This window comes from Piliocolobus tephrosceles, chromosome 7 (assembly GCF_002776525.5).
Source record: "Piliocolobus tephrosceles isolate RC106 chromosome 7, ASM277652v3, whole genome shotgun sequence".
NCBI lineage: Eukaryota > Metazoa > Chordata > Mammalia > Primates > Cercopithecidae > Piliocolobus > Piliocolobus tephrosceles.
The window spans coordinates 135,572,172-135,597,541 of NC_045440.1; the positions used below are offsets into that span (position 1 = coordinate 135,572,172).

The 25,370-nt window shown below is 35.5% G+C and overlaps 1 protein-coding gene across 1 annotated transcript in view; it reads left to right on the plus strand.

Moving 5' to 3' along the window:
* EFR3A (EFR3 homolog A) overlaps window positions 1–25,370 on the plus strand; it is a 97,062-nt gene that overhangs the window by 66,115 nt on the left and 5,577 nt on the right. Inside the window, exons 12-20 of the mRNA XM_026454564.2 lie at window positions 3,814–3,975; window positions 4,596–4,727; window positions 5,817–5,884; window positions 7,164–7,291; window positions 8,262–8,312; window positions 15,913–16,004; window positions 21,681–21,729; window positions 22,540–22,643; window positions 23,173–23,222. Coding sequence (XP_026310349.1) covers window positions 3,814–3,975; window positions 4,596–4,727; window positions 5,817–5,884; window positions 7,164–7,291; window positions 8,262–8,312; window positions 15,913–16,004; window positions 21,681–21,729; window positions 22,540–22,643; window positions 23,173–23,222 — 836 coding nt within the window. The remainder of the gene's footprint in view (window positions 1–3,813; window positions 3,976–4,595; window positions 4,728–5,816; window positions 5,885–7,163; window positions 7,292–8,261; window positions 8,313–15,912; window positions 16,005–21,680; window positions 21,730–22,539; window positions 22,644–23,172; window positions 23,223–25,370) is intronic.

Consider the following 25,370-nt stretch of genomic DNA (forward strand, 5'->3'; position numbering starts at 1 on the left):
AAAAAAAAAAAAAAAATTTAAGTGAGGCTATACTGTATATCAAAACACTGGTTAATAAGTAGGACAGATACATTAATTCTTCTCAATTTTTATTTTTTATTTCTTTATCTCATCTAACTAATGAAGTTATTCTACATAACTGAGGAACTTCAAACAATTTTTTAAAATATTTTTTATTGACAAATTATAAATATACATTTATGGGATACAATATGGTGTTTTGATTATATATATATATATAATGTGGAAAGTTTAAATCCAGCTAATTAACATATCCATTTTCTTGCTTACCTATCTTTTTTTTTTTTTTATGGTGACATATTTGAAATTTACTCTCTTAGTTATTTTCAAATATACAATACACTGTTATTGACTATAGTCACCCTGCTGTTCAATAGATCTCAAAACTTAACTCCTTCTATCTGTCTGAAACCTTGTAACCTTTGATCAATAATCTCTCCATTACCCTCCTGTTTGTTCTCAGGCCCCCGCTATTGCTAACCACCATTCTCTACTTCTGTGGGTTCAACTTTTTTAGATTCCGCATACAAGTGAGATTATGCAGTATTTCTTGGGACTGACTTGTTTGACTTAGCATAACGTCCTCCAGGTTCATCCATGTTGTCACAAATGAAAGAATTTTCTTCTAGTGTAAGGCTGAATAGTATTGCATTGTGTGTGTGTGTGTGTGTGTGTGTGTGTGTGTGTGTGTGTGTATACACACTACATTTTCTTTATCCATTCATCTGTTGATGGACACTTAGGCTGATTCCATACTGAGGAATTTTTAATCATTACTGATATAATGAATTTTGAAAACTCAATTGATAACTGATTTTTGAGTTACTGACTTTATACAATGACATTAAATAGTCATGGACATTGAGACTGGATTTGATTTTATCCGTTATGAGTTATAGAAATAATACTTCTGCTGTTTATTTTGCTGGTCAACCAATTTGAAAGGCTGTAATTTAACAGCAAGATTAGACTATTATTCATGTTAGATTTTGAATCCTTAAACTGTTTTCTGAATTAGTTATTCCTCTGTTTTATAATTCAGAATAACTTTCCTTGCTAAGCATTTGTTATCATTAATGTAAACCATTCCTTTTTGGGTCTTTCTCTTTAGAAGCAATGTGTTCACACTTTTTTTCCTTTGTCAAAATTTTATTTTTATAATTTGACACCGTTTTTCATTTACCTTACAATTTGTTTTATCAGTAAAAATGTTTGATTTTCATATGAAAACTAGCAACTGAGAGAAGTTTCTGCAAAGAACTAAAGAAAAAAAGATGGGTTCTGTAGCCACAGGATAATGGACTGGCCTTTAGTTAAGAGAATCTTAGTTTAGCATAGACAGTATATTTTCTATGTTAACATTGTTTGTTCAGGCAACTGTGTCTCAGATTACTACCCAGCCTAAAACAACTCCATCTGAATGTTTTAGGGACGTCTTATATACGGAGTCTGTTTGAAAAATGATTCCAGGGCTGGAATCCCTTATACATTAGGAGGTATCACTTCACCTGTAATTTCCTAATGAAGTGTATTCTTCCAGAGAAAACAGCGCCCACCACTGAGTCTACAACTCAGTATATAGTATATAGTTTCTCACCATGTGAAAGGGCTCTTGTTAATGTTTCACCAAATCTAGGAATTATGTACAAAAGAGTACTTTTTATTATGAAATATAAAATATACGGAAATTATTACTTTAATTATTTTAAGGTGAACAACAGTATAAACAAAAGCATCCCACATGTTCTGTCTTCTTCATAACTCCATCCTCTCTCCTACAAGTAATCACTATCATTGCTCTGACTTTGATGGAAATTGACTCCTTCCGGTTTTTTTTACAGTTTGATAACCTAATATACATTACCTCCTTGAACTATATTGTTTAGTTTTGCCAGTTTTTGTTATTTGGGTGAAAGGAACCATACATTGTGTATTCTTTTTAAGTTTAGTTTTTTTTATTCAGCTCTATTTTGGTAAAATTCATCCGTGTGTGTGGCTTTTAATAGTATTCCATGATACGAATATACCACAAGTTTTCTTTTGTTGGCACACATTTGAATTGTTTCCAGTTAGTGAGTGTCATGAACTGTGCTCCTGTGAACATGCTCGTACATGTGTTATGCTGTGTATTATAACTCCCATTTCTCCAAGGCCTGTAGGAGAGGAATTGCTGAGTAATAGGTTATGTATTTTTCAGATTCACTGGATAATGCCATACCAATTTGTAAAGTCATTACACCTATTTGTATTTTTACATTACATATTACAGATTTTTTATTTCATCTAATATGGTACGTAGTAGGTAATTTTTAAAAACAAACTTACTACTTAAGGAACCTGAAGTCTAAATTCTCCCATATGTATGCACCACTTTAATAGTTTGTTAGTGATGTTTAGAACCATAGAATTCAAGAATATTCTTAGGTTTTGAGAGGACCCAATACATAAAGTTTTCTTTTCCCCACCCAAGTATAGAAACCGTATGTGTTTGAGAGAGAGAAAGAATGAGAGAGACAAACTCTGGATTCAGAAAGGTGGAAACCAAAATAACAACTTCAGAAATAAAGGAATCTGGCGGGTAGCTTTATATCTGTAGCCAAAAAAGGCTTACTAACACTGTACCACAGATTTATGCAGACAACCAGTGAGTCATTGTCACAGCTGGAGAACTACAGGCCGCCTTACTGGGATGGGACCTTAGTGCATATTAAATAGAGAACAGAGCAGAATGCATACTTCTTACAGGCAGGCTGGCTTCAGAAGAGTCTGTGCTGCTCTTGCCCAGTTTCTTTTCCTAAAATGATCAGAAGAACCTTCTGAGAAACAGGCTTGGAATATTAAGCCTGAAGTCTCTCCACATGGGAAAAATGAGTGTTCTTAACCCTGCCTGCACATTCTAACCACATGGGTAGCTTAATACTTGAAAAATACTGATACTTTGCCACTGGCCAGTTACATGATACTGGAGGAGGGTGGACAGTAGTGAGAAGTGGGGAGGGCAAGAGCATGGTGGTCATTCCAGTTGTCCAGTGATTCCAGTGGACAGTTAGGGTTGAGAGCTAATTGAGTTAATGTCGCCACTGTGACTGGAAATGGCATTGCACCTATATCCAGGAATGCTTTAGAAAGGAAAGGCTTTAATAATCTTTTATCATAATAATAAATAATAAATCTTTATTATAATGATCTTTACTTAGATCAGTCTAGTTTAGGGGAAGCCTCTATGCAATACCTGGGGAGTTTCTCTAACCTCTTCCCTGTTAATAGGCTTTAGAGTTGCCTTCAGAGACTCCATGCCAAAATGTAACAGAACCTGCAGATGCTCTTCTCTGTACGGCTAACCCACAGCACAGGGATTGTTCCCCAGTCTAGAGAGCCTGAGTATATTTCCTCTCAGCACAATATTCTTTATTATTGCTGAGGCTGTATTGCCAAAGTATCTCTCAGGATTCTGCCATCCGTTTCACTTTTTTTCTCAAGTCAATCCATAATTTGCTTTTGTTTTTTCAAATTACTATTAAAAAACACTTTCATCGTTAGCACAGGAACTATTTTTTACTGATTGTTTTTATTTAAGGTTTCTCTTCAACTTTAACATTAGCTTGTAGTTGTATATTAGCATGTTGACTGGTATTAATAATTGGAATTTGACCATCTGATCATCAACTTAAATTTCATTTCCATGTTAAGCTATATAATAACATAGCTATACTGTCAAAGGGTATGCATGTGAAATCTGCCTTTTTTACATTTTGAACAAAATTACCTGTTTCCTCTGTCTTTTATCCTCAGAATGGGCAACAGCTATATCGGCACATATATTTGGGTTGTAAAGAGGAAGACAACGTTCAGAAAAACTATGAACTACTTTATACTTCTCTTGCTCTTATAACTATTGAACTGGCTAATGAAGAAGTAGTTATTGATCTCATTCGATTGGCCATTGCTTTACAGGTATGCTTTCATAACCATTCACTGCAGAATACATTTTTTATAAAGCAGACACCGTCTTTGAAGTATTGCCTTTATTAAAGGACATGAATTTTAAAAGGGAGTTATCTAGTTGTAAATCTAAAATACTCAAGACTATGATCACATTCTTCATTTATTCCTTTTACATATGTTGCATGAGCATCAACTTGTGTGCTAAATATCCTTCAAGGCCATAGGGATATACTGTGATGAAGAAGACAGACACAGTCCCTGTACCCTTGTACCCACACTTCCTACCCTGGGGGTAGGAAATAAGAATGACATACATGCAGTTGTTTAATTAGAGTTGCATAAGTGTTATGTAATAGAAGGACAGTATGCAGTGCCTATATATGTGCGCGTGCGTGTGTGTATGAGAACAGGAAAGGCTTTCCTAGGGAAGAGAGGTTAAGTTGAAAAATTTAACTCTCTTGTAAATGAACATTTATTTTCCTTTCAGAATTGTTTTTAGAAAATAACTTCTGATAAAGTGGCATTTTTGTTAGCTTTCCAGACTACCTGCAGTTTTCCAGTGTAATCAGAGAAAATGCTGGTGGAGCATAAGAACTTGATCTCTCTGATGTGTTTGTTTCTTATTAAAGGACAGTGCAATTATCAATGAGGATAATTTGCCAATGTTCCATCGTTGTGGAATCATGGCACTGGTTGCAGCATACCTCAACTTTGTAAGTCAGATGATAGCTGTCCCTGCATTTTGCCAGCATGTTAGCAAGGTAATGTATTTAGAAAAGTCCTTAAACTTGAATTTTGTACAAAATTGCTAATTTTATTCCAATGGTGATTATTTTTAACTTTGGTGATTATGTATAATTCTATAAAAATATACAGCCAGTAAACTGAAACTACAGCTAAAACTGTAACTACTGTTTTTATATTTTCTTAGATGAATGTTGTTTTATTATAATAGTTTAATGTAGTGGTTGAATGCAATATATGGTTTTCTTCTAGAATACCTTATGTCATTTATTCTGTGACTTTTTTCCTTTGAACCCTTATGAATCTAAATTTTCTTAAATTACACTCTTTTGTTGTTTATTCTAAACTACTTGAGGCAGATCTCAAAAGTTGAATAATTAGTGTGCATCTGAGAGAATTGTCCTATGTCTTTCAGATATAGTTTTCTTTAGCAGTAACTCTTTACACGTTATTTGCATGACTTAATAAACATTACAGTGCCCCCAGCTTACCTAGCAGAAAAAGTCCACTTTTAAAGACATCTGTAAGAGAGAACTTTATTTTTCTTAAATTGGAAGCACATCGTTTAGTCCTTACTAAAATGTAGGCTTTTAGTGTACTCTAAGAAACAAAACTCATCCATTCATTAATCAGATATTTGAGTGAATAATTGATGCCCACCACTAGAGAATTAAGTATTACAAAAGCAGAGTACCTCTTTGCTCACAGTTCATTGGAGGAGCTAGACCACACAAGTGCCTGGAGACCTTGTACACAGGCTGCAAAAGGTAATGCAGCAGGTGGAGGATGGTGATTTGTAAAGCGATTTACAAAATATTCTTGCTTTATCATACTAGGCTTAATCAAATGTAATGTGTCATCATTTTTTGCTTTATATATTATTTTATTGTCACAGTTTTATCTGTTAAATTTTAAAAATAATAGATGTGAAAACAGAACAGACTGTACACTTGGGCTGTAAACTTAGCTTAAATTCAAAAACAGTGATGGTATTTCTTATAAATGTTTAAAGTTGTTTTGTTTTTAAGCTGTTTTCCAGATTTTTATAGCAAGGTCCTGAGGGGTGGGATTTTTTTATTTTTGTTCTGTTTTTGAATATTTTTTAGGTTATTGAAATTCGAACTATGGAAGCCCCTTATTTTCTACCAGAGCATATCTTCAGAGATAAGTGCATGTATGTTAATCTTTACGTTTTAAGGATGGGGTACTGACTTGATAAACCAATCAGTAATAATTATAAAGGAGTAAATATTGTTACAGTAATTCCTGGTGTTTTATACTAATCATCATTTTGTGTCTGTCATTTAATTATTTCCCTTGTTATAAAAGGACCTGCGCATTGTGGATGTTGACTCATGCACAACATGGAGTCAATCTTGAAAAAGTTTTTTAAGAGTAAGACTTGGCCGGGCGCAGTGGCTCACGCCTGTAATCCCAGCACTTTGGGAGGCCGAGGTGGGTGGATCACCTGAGGTCAGGAGTTTTAGGCCAGCCTGGCCAACATGGCAAAACCCTGTCTCTACTAAAAAATACAAAAATTAGCTGGGCGTGGTGTCATGTGCCTGTAGTCTCAGCTACTCAGGAGGCTGAGGCTGGAGAATCACTTGATCCCAGGAGGCGGAGGTTGCAGTGAACCAAGATCACACCACTGCACTCCAGCCTGGGCGACAGAGCGAGACTCCATCTCCAAAAAAAAAAGAGAAAACCTACCCCACTTTTTAAAAAATGTTGGCTATGTCTCTTAAATATAGCATATTTTATGTTCTCATATGTAAATGATCAAACCTTTAAGAGAATACAGTATCCTGTTGAAGACGTTCAGTAATAGGTAACTATACTCAAAATATTGTGGAAGAAAGAATGTATTAAGGAAAATCAGTGTTATTTCTAACTGCATTATTTCTTGTTCTCTAAAGAAAAGTATATATATGAATAATATTTTGTTTGAACTTTTGGGCTATAAAAGCAGTTTATATTGAAAGCATCAGTAAGATAATATCAAGCAGTTTGAAAGGAAGGTGAAACCTTATGTGGGTGGGCAAGTACTTCCTAACACTTAGCTGGCTAATATGGTTTTCATTAACAGTCAGTGGGCTGCATTTTTATTTTGTCTCTCAGTACACTTTTTAGTTAACATGACAATAAAAGCTACATTTAGTGTTCTTTATTATTAACAAGTGAAGATCAACAGAGTCATATAAGGCTAAATTCACTATTGGAATGTTACTGGGAGAAGAATCACTGCAGAATGGTTAATATATGGGACCGCATACTATGTGTTTTTAAAGAGCTCAAATTAGTTGCCTAAAATATACTGATTTTTCTGTTACTACAGTTTACATTGTGTTTATATTTAGAATATTGAGGCTTTTGCTCTAGAATGTTTTCCATAGTAAGTTATTTTTGCTCAGTAATTTAATACTGAATGATTGTTGCTTTGATGAAATTGGCAGGCTTCCAAAATCTTTAGAGAAGCATGAAAAAGATTTGTACTTTCTGACCAACAAGATTGCAGAGTCCCTAGGTGGAAGTGGATATAGTGTTGAGAGATTGTCAGTTCCGTATGTACCGCAAGTAACAGGTAAGAGGAGGATAATTAGAACTCTCACTCTGGTGATTGCTTATGTTATAGTAATTTTTTCATTACCCAGTTAGCAATGAAAATTAATTCTGGTGTGTGTCCTTACTATAGCCCAGCCATTTTCAAATGCTTCAGAGTATTTACTTCTGTTTTTTAATTTTGCTATTGAAAACCTTCAGTAAATCTCTAACAACATAGATACGATTTTACCACGAGCAAATCAAGTCCTTGAATATTTATTGTTATAATACTTAATATTTTATTTAATAGTATATTTTAAAGTGAGATCTTTTCTCATTAAATGGTATTCTATTTAAGTTATGAAAATTGTTTAATGATCAGTGATTGTTGAAGTTAATGAATTAGACAACTTTTGTTATTTGAAAGAGTACAGACTGTTGTTATATAAATAAAACTACAAACTTTTTGAGTTAGGGATTTTTTTTTCTCTGTGACCTATATAGTTCCTTCTATTCTTCCCATTGCCTGAAATAATTCTGTTTGAAGGTAGAATTGCATAGTGTCTTGTATTCAGCCTTTACTGTAAAAATTAAAATCAAAGAATTTATGTCTTATGCTTTCATTTTCATTTGGTGACTATATAAATAGTAAATTTTGTGAGTTAGTTCTTTCTTTGGGGATACCTCTGTTCTACAAGAGAACCATTTGATTTCACTTAGAAAGATTTCTGGATTAGTCACTACAAGTAGCGCAGTCTTTGTAAATGGCTTTTTTTAAACAACATGGATCCAAAATACATACATTTAGTACAGTAATAATTGTTCATAACAGTCTGAGATGTTAATGAGTGCTTTTGCATTTTCTTTTAAATTTTATGCTGTAAAAGATTGTGTTCCTCAGGAACTCCTTGAGGAAATGAAAGTGCTAAGAATAAAACATTATTAGAGCTTTATAATTTAAAAGATTAAAAAACATTTAAAATATTTTAACTCTTATAATTTGAATTTAGCTCTCTTTCCTTCAAGCAAAAAACCTCTTAAACCCAGACACAAGCACAAAGGTAAATCCAGTTGTCAGTTTGGCCTGCCCTTTCCCTCACCTGTCCTCTAGGAAAATAGCTTAATAAAATGTGCCTTTTAGAAAATGGGGCCAGTGGCCTGCATATTTTCTGTAATTAGTTTAATTATTATTTTCCTTTATCTTCCTTATAGCCATAGTTTATTTTTACCCCTGTTATTTCTCTTTACCCTGTTCCTTTAACTCTTAACAATTTTTAATGAAAGCTCTGGTACTTTTAAAATTTTTAACAAATGGTCTGCACTTCCCTGATTCCTCCTACCCCTAAAAAAGATGTATTCTCTCATAATCCATCTCTGCCAATGACTGGAAGAATTCTGAATGTTTTAGTGTCTACTTAATTGTATAACTGCATAGAAATCATAGATTTTTCTGATTTGTAAAGACTGATAGTTTAGAACCTGTCTGTGGCATGAGTATCTTACCTTAATGCAGAAACAGAATAAACAGTGATATTTTATGGGATACTGAATCTGTAATTAAATCTCCTTTTGCTGTGTAACCATCAGATAATTCATTTAAAAACCTGAAGGGATTTAAGAACAATGTATTAAAATAAAAAGCAGAACATATTTAGTTTGTTGTGTATCATGCAACACCCGTCATCATCACAGTAGTAGCTACCATTTATTATGCACTGTGTGCTAGGCACTGTGATAAGTGCTTTGTATTCATTTTCTTATGTAATTCTCATAAGAAATTACCTACCTTGGTGAGGAAGGTAGCATTATCTTTGTTTACAAATGAGGATAGTGAGGCTAAAATTTAATTAAATGATTAGGTGACACCACTACCAGCCTCTCCAGTTAGTTGCTTAATAAATTATTTGATTTCACTATTTTTCAGGGGCTCAAGTATTGCTCACGCATCCAGAAAGATCCAGATTGATTTTTATCATTTATTTCTCTAACTTCTACTGGGTACCTACAATTTAATATATATCAGGCACTGTTATGACTTTCATAGGGTAGCAAGATGTTAAGATGCAATTCTTATCCTCAAGGAATACAATCTAGTGGGAAAAGCAGATGAATGATTGAAACACAATGATAACTGGATCTAGAGAAAGAATGATGATCTACCTAAAGTTTATTGAACTATTGATGCCTGGCATCATAATAATGTGGTTGGTAAATGTTAGCAGATTATTGTATTTTACTTTAATCAACCTAGAATTTGAATGAATAGTGTACGTTTAGGCCTGTGCCGAGTACTGCTTTATGAGGGGAAAACAGTAGTGTCCCCCATCTGAATCATTCAGAGGTATCAGTGGCTTCAGTCAACTCATACAGTTATTTAAATATTAAGTGAGCACCTCCAGTGTGCCAGCTGCTGTGCAAGCAAAAGCCAGAATGAACAAGACAGGTAGGTCCCTACTTTCACAGAGCTCACAGTCTCTCTTAAATGTATTGTTTACTTGAACCACAAAACACAGCAGATGATTGGTATTATTCTAGGTGCCTAGGAAATAAGTTAATTTCATTATATAATTTTTCTCTAAGAAGATAAATAACCAGGCAATTGTGATATGACTATACAGCTATGATTAGGGACATTTTGGGTCCTCCAATAGCAGGTAAAAATATTTAATCCAGGTTTGGCAGGCCAGGGATGTCTTCCAGAGGAAAAAGCCTCTAAGCTGAGCTTGAAACAGGTGTTAGGCAAGTGAACTGTGCTTCATATGGTAGTAATAACATGTGTGAAGGAATGAGGTAGGCAAGAACAGGATTTGTTCTGTGAAGTAACACAGAGTGATGACAGACTTCAGGGAGTGGAGGTAGGAATTGTAAAGCAAGGTGAACTAGTTTAAACTCTGTTCTGAAGGCAGTGGGGAAGCATGAGTGATTTTAATCAGAGGATAACATGATCAGAGTTGCATTTTAGAAATAGTACTTTGGTTGTAATTTTGCAAACTGGGGATGGGGTGACTATTTATTTTGATGGCATGTTAGTCATCCTTAGGAGAAATGACAGTGGCCCATAATAAAGAGCCATCAGTGAGAATATTGATTGATATGGAGAGACAAGGAGAAAGCCAGGGATTTTGTCCAGGTTTCTGGCTTGGGCGCTTGAGTGGATGGTGTAAAACTGAGGGGACACATAGGATTTACTTACCATTTCATTTGCTTGTTTTTTTGTGTATGTTTTGTTTTTCTCGGAGGGATGAGAGATAAAGCTGGTGTATTAGTCCATTTTCACACTGCTGATAGAGACATACCAGAGACTGGGCAATTTACAAAAGAAAGAGGTTTAATTAGACTTACAGTTCCACATGGCTGGGGAAGGTCTCACATTCATGGCAGAGGGTGAAAGACACTTCTTACATGGCAGTGGCAACGGAGAATGAGGAAGAAGCAAAAGCAGAAACCCCTGATAAACCGATCAGATCTCATGAGACTTATTCACTATCACGAGAATAAGGTGGGAAAGACCAACCCTCATGATTCAGTTACCTCCCTCTGGGTCCCTCCCACAACAGGTGGGAATTCTTGAGATGCAATTCAAGTTGAGACTTGGGTGGGGACACAGCCAAACCATATCAGCTGGGCTCAAGTGAGGAAGGAAAGAAGTACATATTTCAGCTGAAACTCTCTATAAGTAGTTTTGAATCTGGGGTGGTAGAAGGATAGAGTTTTTGTTAACAGAAATAAATAGGAAAAAGTGGCTGGTTTTGGAGATAATCCTCTTGTTGAGTATCTTTGACAGTGGAGCATGCAAGTAAAGTAGCTTGAGGCAGTTAGGAGTTAGGACTGGGTTTTGTGTGAGGGTTAGGAGGTTATAATGAAAATTTTGAAAAAAGCAACATAGGGGATTTTGCTAAAGCCTTCAGGGAGGATGACTTCTCACAGTGAAGGCATGGAGATAAAGAGGATGGAATGGCTTTAGACAGTTCTCTTTTCCTGAGGGGAGGCTGTGTTGGGAAGGAACGTAAAGCCCCAAAGCTGAAAGTCTCAAGAATGTGAAAGGAAAGTAAGGTAATGTTGGAATGTGGGTGCTAGGAGGTTGGGGGGTGAGAAGGCAGCTATAGAGGAGCTTCCAAAACGGGAAAGGTAACTTGGCACAAATTGCTGAAGCTTCAGAGAATTAGAAAATTGATTAAGACCTTTCTTTGGATTTTCCTGGAAGGTGATTATTGATCACCTTTGAGACAACACTATATTTCCTTTTTGTTCTCAATGATTTTGCCGCTCAGGGCCCCCTTTCCGGCCCCCATACTTCTCTTTTCTTTTTATATTATTGGCTTCAACATGACTCTCTTTCTGCAACCCCTCAGCTTTCATAAATTAACCCAGAAATGCTTTTATAGCTTCCTTTGAGAGAAGTCCTTATTTTTACTTCCGGAGAGACCTTGAAAGTTAATGTACCTAGATGCTATAAGCAGATCAGCAGGGATGACCGCATACTGCCTTGTGGCAATTCCATTGATGTGTTTATGTCCAGTTACTTATATCAAAGCATATGATTATGAAGGAAAAACAAAAAATACAGGGTCTAGGTTAACTCAGGAGTAGCCACATGCAGGATATAAAATATTCTCATCCTGAAAATTCTTGCAAAACAATGTGTCCTGTTTTGTTGCAGTTGAGTATGTACTGATTCTGTACCTTCAGCCTTTATGCAGTAGAACCTGAGTGACTTTTGTATGGTAGATTCAAAACCCAGAGTCTCACTGAATTTCATGCATGGATATATAGGTCAGACATCAATGTACATGACAGTAGTACAAGGCTGAAGGATGATGGAAGGGAACTTCATTAATAACCGATAGTAAGTTTTTGTAGCTCAGAAGAAAGAGGGACAAGTAGAAATAATTGGAGTAATATTTAACACTTAAGGAAGCGATGTGATGTTCAAATAGGCCTTGAAAGATAAGAATCTCTATAGTGAGGAGGATGGCAAAGAAGGACAGATAACGACATGTTTCTAGAAAGCAGATATCCCACAGCATGCACAGAGGTTAGAAAACAGGCATTTTTGAGTTGAACACTAGATTAATTAGGGAAGGCTGAAGTTACTGTTGGTAAGATCTGATGAGAGAGCCTAGAATGTCCTTTTAATTCACAAGCAGTTGGGGAGCATAGCTTGGGGAGTTATGTGGTTAGTGTTTTAAGAAACTTAGTTAACATGGTGGTGACATACAGGTAAAATTGTAGAAAAGTCTGCCATTAGGATGCACTGCGTTACTGGTTCTCAACTAAGGGTGAATTTTGCAATCTTGAGGAAATTTTTAGTTGTCACAACTGGGCCGGAGAGAGATGGGATAGGCCTGTTGGCATCTAGTGCGTAGAAGCTAGGGATGCTGCTGAACATCTTGTAATACAAGGGACAGCTTCCCACAACAAGAGTTATCTGGCCCAAAATGTCCATAGTGTCAATGTTAAGAAACCCTAGCTAGGTTATGCTATAGTAGCAAACAACCCCAAGTTCTTAATGGTTTGAAACAGTAAAGATTTATTTATTGCTCAGACTCTCTGTACATAACTATGCATCATCCACATTCTGGAATTCAAGCCGATGGAGCCACCACTGTCTGGTACGTTACTCATATTGTATTGGCCAGGACTTATTACAGAACCCCTAACCACAGAGAGAACAGGAACTGCAATCCTGTCCCATCCCCAGAAAGGGGAAAACTATAATATTGACTAACAACATTAGTTACAACCACGGAAGGCTACCTTAGAGTAGAGGAGTAGTCAGTAAGAGAGAAACCAGTTTCTTGCTGATTGCTTTTAATTCGTCCATCTTTGCTTCTTCAGTAAAGTAAAATCACAGTATATACAGAATGGAATTAGAAAGATGGAGCATAGGCTGGGCACAGTGACTCACACCTGTCATCCTGGCACTTTGGGAGACTGAGGTAGGAGGATTGCTTAAAGCCAAGAGTTCGAGACCAGCTTGAGAAAAAAAAAATACCCTGTCTCTACAAAAAGTTAAAACAAAAAATTTAGCCGGTTGATTCCATGTCTTTACTGTTGTGAGTAGTGCTGCAATGAATATACACATGTGCAAACCAACACAGGAACAGAAAATTAAATACCACATGTTCTCACTTGCAAGTGGGCGCTAAATGATGAGAACACACAGACACATAGAGGGGAACAGTACACACTGGGACCTGTTGGAGGGTGGAGGGTGGGAGAAAGGAGAGCATCCAGAAAACAACTAATGGATACTAGACTTAATATGTGGGTGATGAAATAATCTGTACAACAAACCCCCTTGACACAAATTTATGTGTATAACAAAGCTGCGCATGTACCCCTGAACTTAAAAGTTAAAAAAAATTAACCGGGCATGGTGGCACGTGCCTGTAGTCCCGACTACTCGGGAGGCTAAAGTGGGAGAATCACCCGAGCCCAGGAGTTTGAGGCTGCAATGAGCTTTGATCACCCACTGTACTCCAGCCAGGGTGACAGAGAAGAGACACTGTCTCAGGAAGGAAAAAATAGAGAACAGTGAAGTGTTGCCAGACGCTACAGTATCTGTGCTGTTGGGCTGATTCTAGACCTGAACTTCCCTACTGTTTTGGGGGAACTTTATAGGTGTGTCTGGGTATTGTTCTCCTTTGCTCTTCAGGTAGCTGTAGAGGGCCTGGGGCAGTCTGAGCCTGCAATATGAACAGGCCCTTCCATTTATCTCTGTGTACCATGCATGCATTATGATTTAATATGTGCAGTGAGGTAGAAAACCTTGGGAACTGCATTAAGCAGTGGGCTGCATTTGTTTAACAATTCTAATTAGGACTGAAAATGATATGTTTTTGAAATACCTCTATTGGTAGTACAGAAGGGAGAAACATACTAGGAAGACCCACTTGAAACTGTCCTAAGAGTTTAGGTAAGAAAAGATGAAGATTTTGAAAGATGGCACTCCTGAAAATAAATAGGACAATGTGGAGATAAAGATCGCTTATTTAGAGATGCGGAATTGGATTTAGAACATGTCAAATAGAATTGATTAATAAGAAATTGGAAATGTTGAACTCAGAAAAGGAGGCACCAGAATCCTGCTCAGTCACACAAGTGTTTATAGAGCACCTACTAGGTGCCAGCTGCAACCCTAATAGTACCTGGGAACTCTCTGAGAGAGTTAGAGGTCCTGGGATGTGACCTGGGTGAGTACATTCCTTTTAGGACTGGGAGAACGGTAGCCAACTTGGCATCATTGTCACCCTTCCTGAATTCTCTTCTGCATCGTAAAGGAAAAATTGGGAACTATGTTTTTTCAGAATCAGAGACTGCCAATGAAAAGCACTCAGAACAGTTTGCAAGTAGAAGAGGAGAAACTGTTATCTTTGAAAGACAGTGTAGCATTCAAATGGGTGGAAATCAGACTAGCAGCTTCCAGAAGCTTCTTGAGAATTACCATCTCCATGCTGCAGACTGAGAATATCCGATGGCTAGCCTTTTACTTGGCTTTCCAAGGGTTGAATAAGCCTCTAATTCTATATATTGCAATACACAAAGTGACTTCCTTTTTTCGGTTGTAATCGTGATTATTTGATATTTTCCTAGCATCCTGTACTCTCCATCACACTTTAATAATTTGTGTGATTTTATTGTATATTTTTCCTGTTAAACTGTAAACTGCACAGGATGTGTAATATCTGTTCAGACTGTCCCTAACACCTAAAAGGGTCTCTAATTACTTCCTAGATTTGTTGAGTATTGAATGCTAAAGTAGAAAAACAGAAGTAGAAAAGAATGTATATAAGGACATTATGATTAACAAATTCAAATGTTCATGAAGTGGTTAAGCAGAAAATGGGCTAGGAATAGCTTTTGAATTTAGTGATTTGGGAGACCTTGGAATTTTATTTAAAAGCGCTGTCAGAAGAGTGATTGGGGTTGGGATTATAATTACGGGGCTTCGGCATAGTCAGTAGTGAAAAATCAGAGCAATTTGTTCAGACTGTACAAATGAATTGGGGGCAGAAAAGTAGATTAGCTAGAGCACTGAGGTAAAGACAACATCTCTCTGGAGAAGTGGTCAGCTATAAAGCAAAATAACAACAGCTGATGGAGATGACTGAACGGACAATGCTGGAGAAGGAGATACTAATTGAAACAGCAATTTCTTTCAGTCCACAAATTGTAATGCACTGTAAACACCTTTAGACGTTGCTTCCCAAACTGTCATCCTAGAACCAGAGTTAGTTGACAGCTTTCACTGTTTGGTGAAAATATTAGAGAGATAAGGGCAATATTAATATTGTCAGGTTTGAGTTAGGATAAATGTATTAAGTTTAGATTATGTACTTCCTTCGTTTGCTGTTACACTGACTTGCTTTCTTAAACTATTTGGTAGTGGTTGTTGATGTTGCTGTCCTAAATGCCCCTTTTTGAAAAATAAAAATCTGATAACCTTATTTCAGTTCACCCCATCAATTTTACTTTTTAATCTGCTTCACGAAATGTAAAAGTGTGAGAACACACTGCTTTATGTATTTAGAAGGAACAAAAAAGACAAACTGTCTTAATTTTTTGACAGTTTTTGAAATCTGAGATAAGTAGAGTTTATAAATGAAAACCAACATAACATTTCTAACAAATAACGGGAAGAAAACAATTTTATTTTAGATGAAGATCGACTTTCTAGAAGAAAAAGCATTGTGGACACCGTATCCATTCAGGTGGATATTTTATCCAACAATGTTCCTTCTGATGATGTGGTAAGTTACTGAAAGTTTATGGTAGAGTACTGTCTTGGTAGACATCATTTAAAAGAATTTTTTGCCATCCACACTTTCAAACAGGAGAAAATACAACTCTAAATTATCCTCAAATCAACTAAGCTATTAGTAGAAATTAATCTGATTTAGCTTTAAATTTATTTATAATTTATTTTACTGAACTCATTTCAGCTGTCTGTAAAGATATATAAACCTAACATTATATGTTACGATGTTGTCAGATTTCACATTATAATTTAGTGTAATAAAGGAACTGTAAAGTATAAGATTTTTTTTTTTTGTAAGAAACTTTATACAAAGCCTGTCATTAAATTAGTGGGCTGTCTAGATCCTACTTATTTCAAAAAATTTAGGAAATGCAAATTACAGAAATAAATACAACTATACATCCTCATGTGAAGCCAAATGCTCACTACCTTTAAAAAGTTTTAAAAGTTCATCTATAAGGTACAATGTTTTAATTATTTTGGATAGTAAGGATGTAGTTTAAGCTGCGTTAGTGAACTTTGTACTCTGTAAGGACTGTGGCTTTATTAAAACATAGATTTCATGCTCTCCTCCCGTTTCAGAAGAGCACAAGAGTGTACCCTCCTGAGTTATAGGGGAAAAAGTAGCCAGTATTCTCTAGGACTTATTCTACACAAATCACCAGAGAATTTTTTCATAGTCAAATAAAAATGCCAAAATGCCAGCATGTCAAGTCAACCTCCACCTTGTGGTTTATCCATTGTTTGCCTTCTGAAGTATGTATTTCTCATTGGTACACTATGCATAATTGAAAGAATATCCATATAGGGAAAGGGAAAGGAAGTTATCTGAATTTTTGCTTTCTCAAGCCTCCCTGCTACCCACTTCCAATTCCTATTATTTGTCTTCAGGTATTAAACCTATTTGGTGGCCAGAGTACAGCCAACTGACTTACGTTTTCTATGCCATTCAACTCCCCATTACATAGAAGTTACCAGTTTTATTAAGAAATTATCAGCACGGCATCAAGAGTAGTTGAAGAAGCATTTAGTGTTCATTTTGAAACTCAACGCATTAAGGCTAAAGTTTCTTACCAATTTAAGGCTTAATAACCACCTTGCCTAAATTCACCTCTTTCTTCAGAGCCATTTAATTTATACACCCCTTACTAGTAAGAACAGTATCTTGCTAGTTCTGTCCTTTTAATGATTATGAATTTGCCACTGTTACCTTTCTAGGGAAGAAGTTCATCCAAAGTGTTAGTTTATAAACTTAATTTTGTTAAGAGTACACTATATGTTATAGACTGGTATTTTCACCTTTCTCCTTTTGTTAACTATTCTTATTTTTTTCAAAAATATGTGGAGAACACTTGAAACTGTTGGAAAGAGTCAGTCTATTTTGATAAAATCAACTGAAAAAACATTTGCATAAAGACCCAGTGTAGGGGAAAGATTCTTATCACAAATCTTACATTAAAAGTCTGTTAATATTTTTATTAACTTTAACAAGATCCTGTTGTTTTTCTTTTTTTTTTTTTTTTTTTTTGAGACGGAGTCTCGCTCTGTCGCCCAGGCTGGAGTGCAGTGGCCGGATCTCAGCTCACTGCAAGCTCCGCCTTCCGGGTTTACCCCATTCTCCTGCCTCAGCCTCCTGAGTAGCTGGGACTACAGGCGCCCGCCACCTTGCCCGGCTAGTTTTTTTGTATTTTTTAGTAGAGACGGGGTTTCACTGTGTTAGCCAGGATGGTCTCGATCTCCTGACCTCGTGATCCGCCTGTCTCGGCCTCCCAAAGTGCTGGGATTACAGGCTTGAGCCACCGCGCCCGGCTGTTTTTCATTCCTAAGTCAAATATGCCTCACACCAAGCATCTGAAAAGTTAAGTATGGTTTAGTATCACATTTACTTAGGCTCATTTGAGTTTCAGACTCATTTACCATTGTGGAATCTGCTTTTGGATATTAGAGATGTTTGTTCAAATACTGGAAGACAGAATAATACTATCTTCTAGGCTAAAACTAATTAGTTACTTTCATATAACGGACAGGAGAAATTCACATCAAATAGATATTTACCAGTTAATGGTGCAGCAAAATATCAAACTGTTTTCTTACAATGACTCAGATAAGAAAATTGCTCATAAAAAAATAACTTTTTTATTTGATCAAAATTATTTATAATTTGTATGTATAATCCTAGTTTATCCTCAGATGTATTTGCTTTTGCTTTTTAAACTTACAATTTAAAAAAAGAGAGACAGAAAGTTGTTTAGATGGAGACCATCACAAACTTTTGTTTCCCTAAACTCAAATTGTTACTCTAGTCTATTGAAATACCTGGTCCACTTGAGATGTGCCAGTTCTAACATTTGCAATTCCGACCTTGGCCTACTGAGAATCATTTGGTGAACTTTTTCTAAAACTTGCCATAGATAAAAAGATGTATATTATTATTTCTTCTTAAAATGTGCTCATGGCATAAAATGTATTACTGATATTTTTATCATAAAGCAGTTGATTTTATACCTTTTACATATCTCAAAGCAAGAGGGGAATTTGAGAGACTCAAGGTAAAAGGTGTTTTTAGAGAATATAAATTGGTGGTTGACTAAATTTAGAGGAATGCTTCCCAATGCATATATATGTGTGTGTGTGTATATATGCATATATATATGCATATATGCATACACATATATACACGTGTATATATATACATATATATGCATACACACATTTTTATAACGATACCTAATTTAAATTAACATATTCAAGAAGATAAATGACTAAAATAGAACAGAGGCATCTCTGTCTCCCGAGATAAAATTATCAGCTTGACTAATAGAATAAAGCACTATAGCCATGATTTTTTGCTTCCTTATGTATGCATAATTGATATGAGTAAAACCTGAAATCATCACACTACTCTTCTTTCTAAAAGCTTATAGTAAGTGCTTGATTATTTAAGGGCATGGGTAGGATGTTATATATATTAAATTTTGAGTATATGTTAAATTTTTTGGTACAAAATTAAGTCACTGGTTGACTGCAAAAGATTGTTGTTTATTCTAGTACAAATAACAGATCTTTGTTTTATATCCATGTATTCCTGTCTTTTTTCCCCAGATACAACTGGAGATACTTGTGTGTATGCTAGCATCTAGTCAATGTTAGTCACACTGTGGTGCTAGATGCTATCAAATTACTATGATATTTGTGAAAGTGACATAGCAACTACTATAGTTAGAAAAAGATGAATGGTAGATTTTATGTCACACTGTGGTGCTAGATGCTATCAAATTACTATGATATTTGTGGAAGTGACATAGCAACTACTATAGTTAGAAAAAGATGAATGGTAGATTTTATGTAGGCCCAAGGGCATTATATAGTCTAGGTTAGTGTTATAGATCATAGATAAAGCAAAAGTCATAGATTATAAAGGGAATGTTGAAATTCCTTTAGGATAGTGCCTTTGCACCACTTCTCTATAACTCCAACATAACCAGTTTTTCCTCTAGAGTTGGAACAGATTGTAGTTTGGTAGATCACCAAATAAAGTATGTAGCTTGTATTTACCAGCTATGGTATATAAAAACATGAATCATTAAATGCTAGTATAAAGCAGTTAGTCTTTAAAAAAAAAAAAAAAAAGATTCACAAAAGGGACAAGTGGGAGATAAGATTGAAGCAACATTAGAGAAAGTTGTATACCAGGCTGAGGGCTTCGTGTGTAACTTCATAGGAAGTAGGTAAACACCAAAATTTAGTCACTGTCATTATTAGAGTTGTGCTTTCATAAAAAGAATCTCTCAAGTGTGACAAGGCTAAATTAGAAAGAAGAGACTGGAGGTAGAGGCAGTTAGGAGATCCTTGTAATAGTCCACAGTTGATGGAATGAGAATCTAGAGTAGCCAGGCTGGAGGTAACAAAGAGGGGCAGGAGGGCAGGAGTACTCTACTTTAAAATAGAATGAATAGGACCAACAAATGACTTGAAGGGATTTAAAGAAAGGAGATGTTAAAAAAAAGAAAAAAGAAAAAAAGTGAACACTGATGGCATGAGTTTGGGGTTCTTGATGCTAGGAAGCTGCATCATAATTATCTGAATTAAGGCAAACAGACAAAAAGAGAAGAGTTAATAGGGTAAGGTATTTTAGCTCTTTACTTATCTGAGATTGACAGGTAATAAGTAAAAATTATATATATCAAGAATGCTGGCTTCTAACTTCTCCCATGTTCTTTTTCCTATACTGGAGTTGTATCTCAAAAGTCAGAAGCTCTTAGCCAGTTCTAAGAACAAAAGCAATTTCTTTTTTTCACTGAAGTACTAGAATGCTTATAAGTACAAATAATTGACCAGCCAGTGCCTAATCTTGTATGTCTGCTCCAAATATCTAGAACAAAACAACTGAAGATTCCCAAGTTTAATCTGACTTCAACTAGAAATATGAACCCTCAGTAGCAAAACTGAGGGAGTGGAACTCTTGCTGCTTGATTTCCAGCTAAAGCCTTTGTATTACAGAGAAGCTAAGGTGCAGAGAATGAAGTCTTTTGCTTTCGTTAGTCTTGCTGCCTTAGACTTAGCAAAAGAAGCTCATGAGCTAAAATTAGGGATGACCAGATTCCCAGGCAAGTACCCATGTATCGTTTCTTAATTTTTATTCAGAGATACTATAGGAACTAGATATATTATTTTTCCTAAAAATGTGCTGATGCCGTAAAATGTATTTTTGCCTTTTTTTTTTTTTTTTTTTTTTTGAGACAGAGTCTTGCTCTGTCACCCAGGCTGGAGTGCAGTGGCCGGATCTCAGCTCACTGCAAGCTCCGCCTCCCAGGTTTACCCCATTCTCCTGCCCCAGCCTCCCGAGTAGCTGGGACTACAGGCGCCCGCCACCTCACCTGGCTAGTTTTTTGTATTTTTTAGTAGAGACGGGGTTTCACCGTGTTAGCCAGGATGGTCTCGATCTCCTGATCTCGTGATCCACCCGTCTCGGCTTCCCAAAGTGCTGGGATTACAGGCTTGAGCCACCGTGCCCGGCCGACTTTTTTTTTAAAGCACTTGCTTTCATACCTTTTTACATATCTCAAAGCAAGAGAGACTTGAAAGACATAAGTTAAAAGGATAGGTTCAGAGATTATAAATTGGTGATTGACTTTAGAGAAATACTTCCCGAAGTAGTGGTTTTTACTTTTAAATCGTTTAAAATCCTAGTTTTACTTTTGATTTGTAAGCTGTGTGTGGTACCAAAATTATAGAGGCTGTAGAGTACTTAGTTGTTTTTTATCACTTGTCTAAAAATGTATTTATATATAATCTCAGCCTTCACTGTCTCAGAGCATCGTTTACTTACAGCACAGTGTTCAGTCAGTGGGACTCAAATCTTCTTGTGCATCACCGTAGTGGAGACTGAGTTCTGTAATTCAAGGGTGATTTTGTTGCCTAGGGTATGTTAATTATTGTAGTCTAATGCTAATCTATAGACTTGTTTTGGGGAACCACTGCAGTAGGCCATTGTTAGAACCAGTGAAAAAGTGGAGATTATTTGGTACTACAGAGTATAATCACAGCTCAGACCAACACAAAGAAGAAAACAAATCTGAAAAACTTCTTAGATGACTTGTAACTAGGTAAAGGTATTTATATTGACCCTTTTTAACTCTCGATTTCACTTATAATCACTTTTCTCTAGGTTAGTAACACTGAAGAAATCACTTTTGAAGCATTAAAGAAAGCAATTGGTGAGATATTTTGCACTTGTTAGTACTACCAATATTTAACTTATCTTTATCTGCTGCTTTTTTCAGTGACAGAATAAGTAGAGGGGACATTACAAAAACAAAACCAAAAAAACTTGTTGGCTTCTATAGAAATGTATCATTTATTTAGCTACATGTTTTAGGCTTCAAAATTGTCTTGTCCCATCAGGGTCATATTCCTGAACAAATAGACACAATTATGGCAGTGATATAAAAGAAGACATTTATTAATTTACTTTCCCACAAACTTTGGCCAGACCATACATCATCATAAGACCAAGAAAATTCCTTCCCAAATTATGATAAATAAATGGAAAAGGCTACAACAACATGGTTCCAAATGACCCCGTTCGTATTTCAGTTATTCCACTCAGTACCAAGATTCAGTTTAGCAAATATTTTATGTAGTACCTCATATATACAAGAATATTGTTATATAAAAGAATCATCCTTCAGGAAGGACCGTGAAGTAGTTTGACTTGTAGGAAGCTCCCATTCCCTTGCTGTTTTTTGGTAAGAGAGACAAAGGCATTCTATGAAAGGGAGTCTTGTGCTGTGTAGTATTAACCCTTAGTTTTTTTGTGTTTTGTTTTTTGTGTGTGTGTGTGTGCATGTGTTTTCTAGCCTTAAGATATTTCATGGATGTTAGGCCTTTTTATTTTTTTCTTATAAAAGTAGCCCTGTAAATTGCCCTTAATTTTGGATGATATATCATTAGCTCTTAATGGTTATTGACTGGGTTCTGTGACATTATGTATTCCCTTTAATGAGTCTTTATAAATATTTATATAGATACCAGTGGAATGGAAGAACAGGAAAAGGAAAAGAGGCGTCTTGTGATAGAGAAATTTCAGAAAGCACCTTTTGAAGAAATAGCAGCACAGTGTGAATCCAAAGTAAGTGAACAAATAGTGAAGGGATTGTGGGTGGACTGTTGTTTTGTGGAAACTCTTACTTGGGGATTGGTTGATAAGTTCCAAGCTTTAGTCAAATCAGTAGAACACAGCAATATATATCTGATAAGGACTGAAAACTCTGAAGGCATATCTGTGAGGCCTAAATAATTTCTTTGTGTGATGTAAGCTGATGGAAATGGTGGAACTGGTTTCCCAAATTAAGTATTAGTGATTGTTATTCTTTTGATAGTTTTTTCCAGTGGTTTTCCATGATTTTGCTGCAGGTATTTTATGTGTTTGTTGATTTGTTTTTAACATTGAGACTAGGAAAGGGACAAAAAGACAATACAACCCTTACATTAAATTCTAATAGATAAGACAGATCAAACCAAACGTTAAAGCATTGTGTACTTAATAATTAATCAGCTTAATAGTCACAATTACACTTTGTCTCTTAAATTACGTTGCTATTATTATATATAGATACTTAGAAAATAATCCGTTCTTAACATTTTTTTCTTTTTTGCAGGCAAATTTGCTTCATGATAGACTTGCTCAAATATTGGAACTCACCATACGGTAAGGGTTTTGTTATCACAGTAGCAATAACATACATACACGAATAGAAACTGTCGGACCTCTATGAATTTATGGTTCATTATGTTTAAGTTATGATGTTAAAGTAATGCTTTGCATTCAGGATTAACATAAGATCATATAGGTGATCCTTTACTTAATAGTGATTCTGTTTTTTAGGCAGAGTCTGATACCCTTTCTTGACTAGTTGTCCTCTAGCTTTTTAGCTGCTTTTTTAGATTATTCATTCCTTCCTGATGATCTCATAAGGACATCTGGGTAATTTGAAAGACCCATATTCTAATGTTATGCTTAATTAGGAAATTGCTCATATTGAATCGCTTTGTCCTTCTCATATTGAATCGTTTTGTCCTGCAGAAACTGCATTTTAATATGTCAGCCTCATGGTTCTTTTCAGGGCAGTAATAAGTCTACCTATGCAGATGGCTTTTGAATTATTGAACTTTCCTTTAGCTTTTTTACATCATATTCGTTTCAGTTCTGTTGTGAATTATTGTGCTCTTTGATTATCCTGTGTCTATACATATATAAGAAATGTGGCACCTGAAGGAAGGAGAGGCAGCGTGGAAACCTGCTTTTGTGAGAGGCAGCCGGTAGAGATGTCTATGCTTCTGGAAATTTTTTCTGTATCTGCCATATCTTTTATATTTTTAGCTTAATTAATTAAGTCTGTTTTGCTTCAACCCTGTATTATATTAATATTAGATAGGTAAATGCTCTAGGCAGCTTGCTTTTTTATTTCAGTCTTTTTTCTGCTTTGATAAGCAAAGCACATTTTTGTCATTATATATCTTACTCTAGACATTTCCCTCCCATATCTGCTACACTCTCTAAGTTGAGAATCACTCATTTACAAAATTTAAGAACAGAGAATCAGAATAAAATATTCAATATGTGCTAGAAAAGGGGTCCCCAACCCTTAGTCCAGAGACCTGTACTGGCCCATGGCCTGTTAGGAACCAAGCTCCACAGCAGGAGGTGAGCGGCGAGCAAGCGAACATTACTGTCTGAGCTCCGCTTCCTGTCAGATCAGTGCGACATTAGATTCTCATAGGAGCGGGAACCCTATTGTGAACTACTGCTCATGCAAGGGATCCCATTAGATTCCTTATAGGAAGTCAGCAAAATTCACCACATTAATTAAGAGAGTAAAGTTGCATGATCACACCGGTAGCAGAAAAAAAAGCATTTGAAAAAGCTCAATGTTCATTTAAGACAAAAACTATCAGAAAATTTGGAATAGAAGGGAACTTAATCTGATAAAGAGTAATTACAAAAAAATCTATTGCTGGTGTTATATATAATGGTGAAAGTCTGATGCCTTTCACCTAAAACTGGGTCAAGGATGTCTACTCTCACCATGTCAACATTGAATTGGAAGTCTTAGGTAAGTAAAGTAAAAAAAAAAGGAAAAATATAAAGATGAGAAAGGAAGAAATGAAACTTATTTTTTCACAGATGACATGGTTGTATATGTGGAAAATCTTAAGTAACCAAGACAAAAAAAAAAAACCCTACTATAATTAATACATGAATTAAATGAATTTTAGTAAGGTCACAAGATTCAAGGTATTCAAGGTCAGTATTCAAAATTCAGTTGTATATATGTTAACAACAAATAATTGCAAGAGTAAATTTTTAAGCACAGCATTAAAAAAATATTTAGCCATAATTTAACAGTATGTAAGATTTCTGTTATGAATGTAAAACGTGAATGAGAGAAATTAAAGAATACCTAAACAAAGGAGAGATATACCATGTTTATGGACTGAAGGATTAAATATTGTTTATATGCTGTTTCTTTCAAGTTGATCTGTAGCTTCAATAAATTCTCAATCAAAACCCCAACAGACTTTTTTTTTTGTAAAAACTTATAAATTGATTTTAAAATTCAGATGAAAGTACAAAGGACCTGGAGTAGCTAACTGTTTTGAAAAGGGAAAATAAAGTTGAAGAATTTACACTGCCTAATTTCAATACTTGATTTTTAAAGCCAAAGAAGTGAAGACATTATTGATATAAGAATACACAGAGAGATCAAGATAACAGAATGGAGAGTCCTATCAAAAACTTAAGTGATTTTTGATAAAGGAATCAAAGCAATTTAATGAGGAAAAGAAAATATTTTAA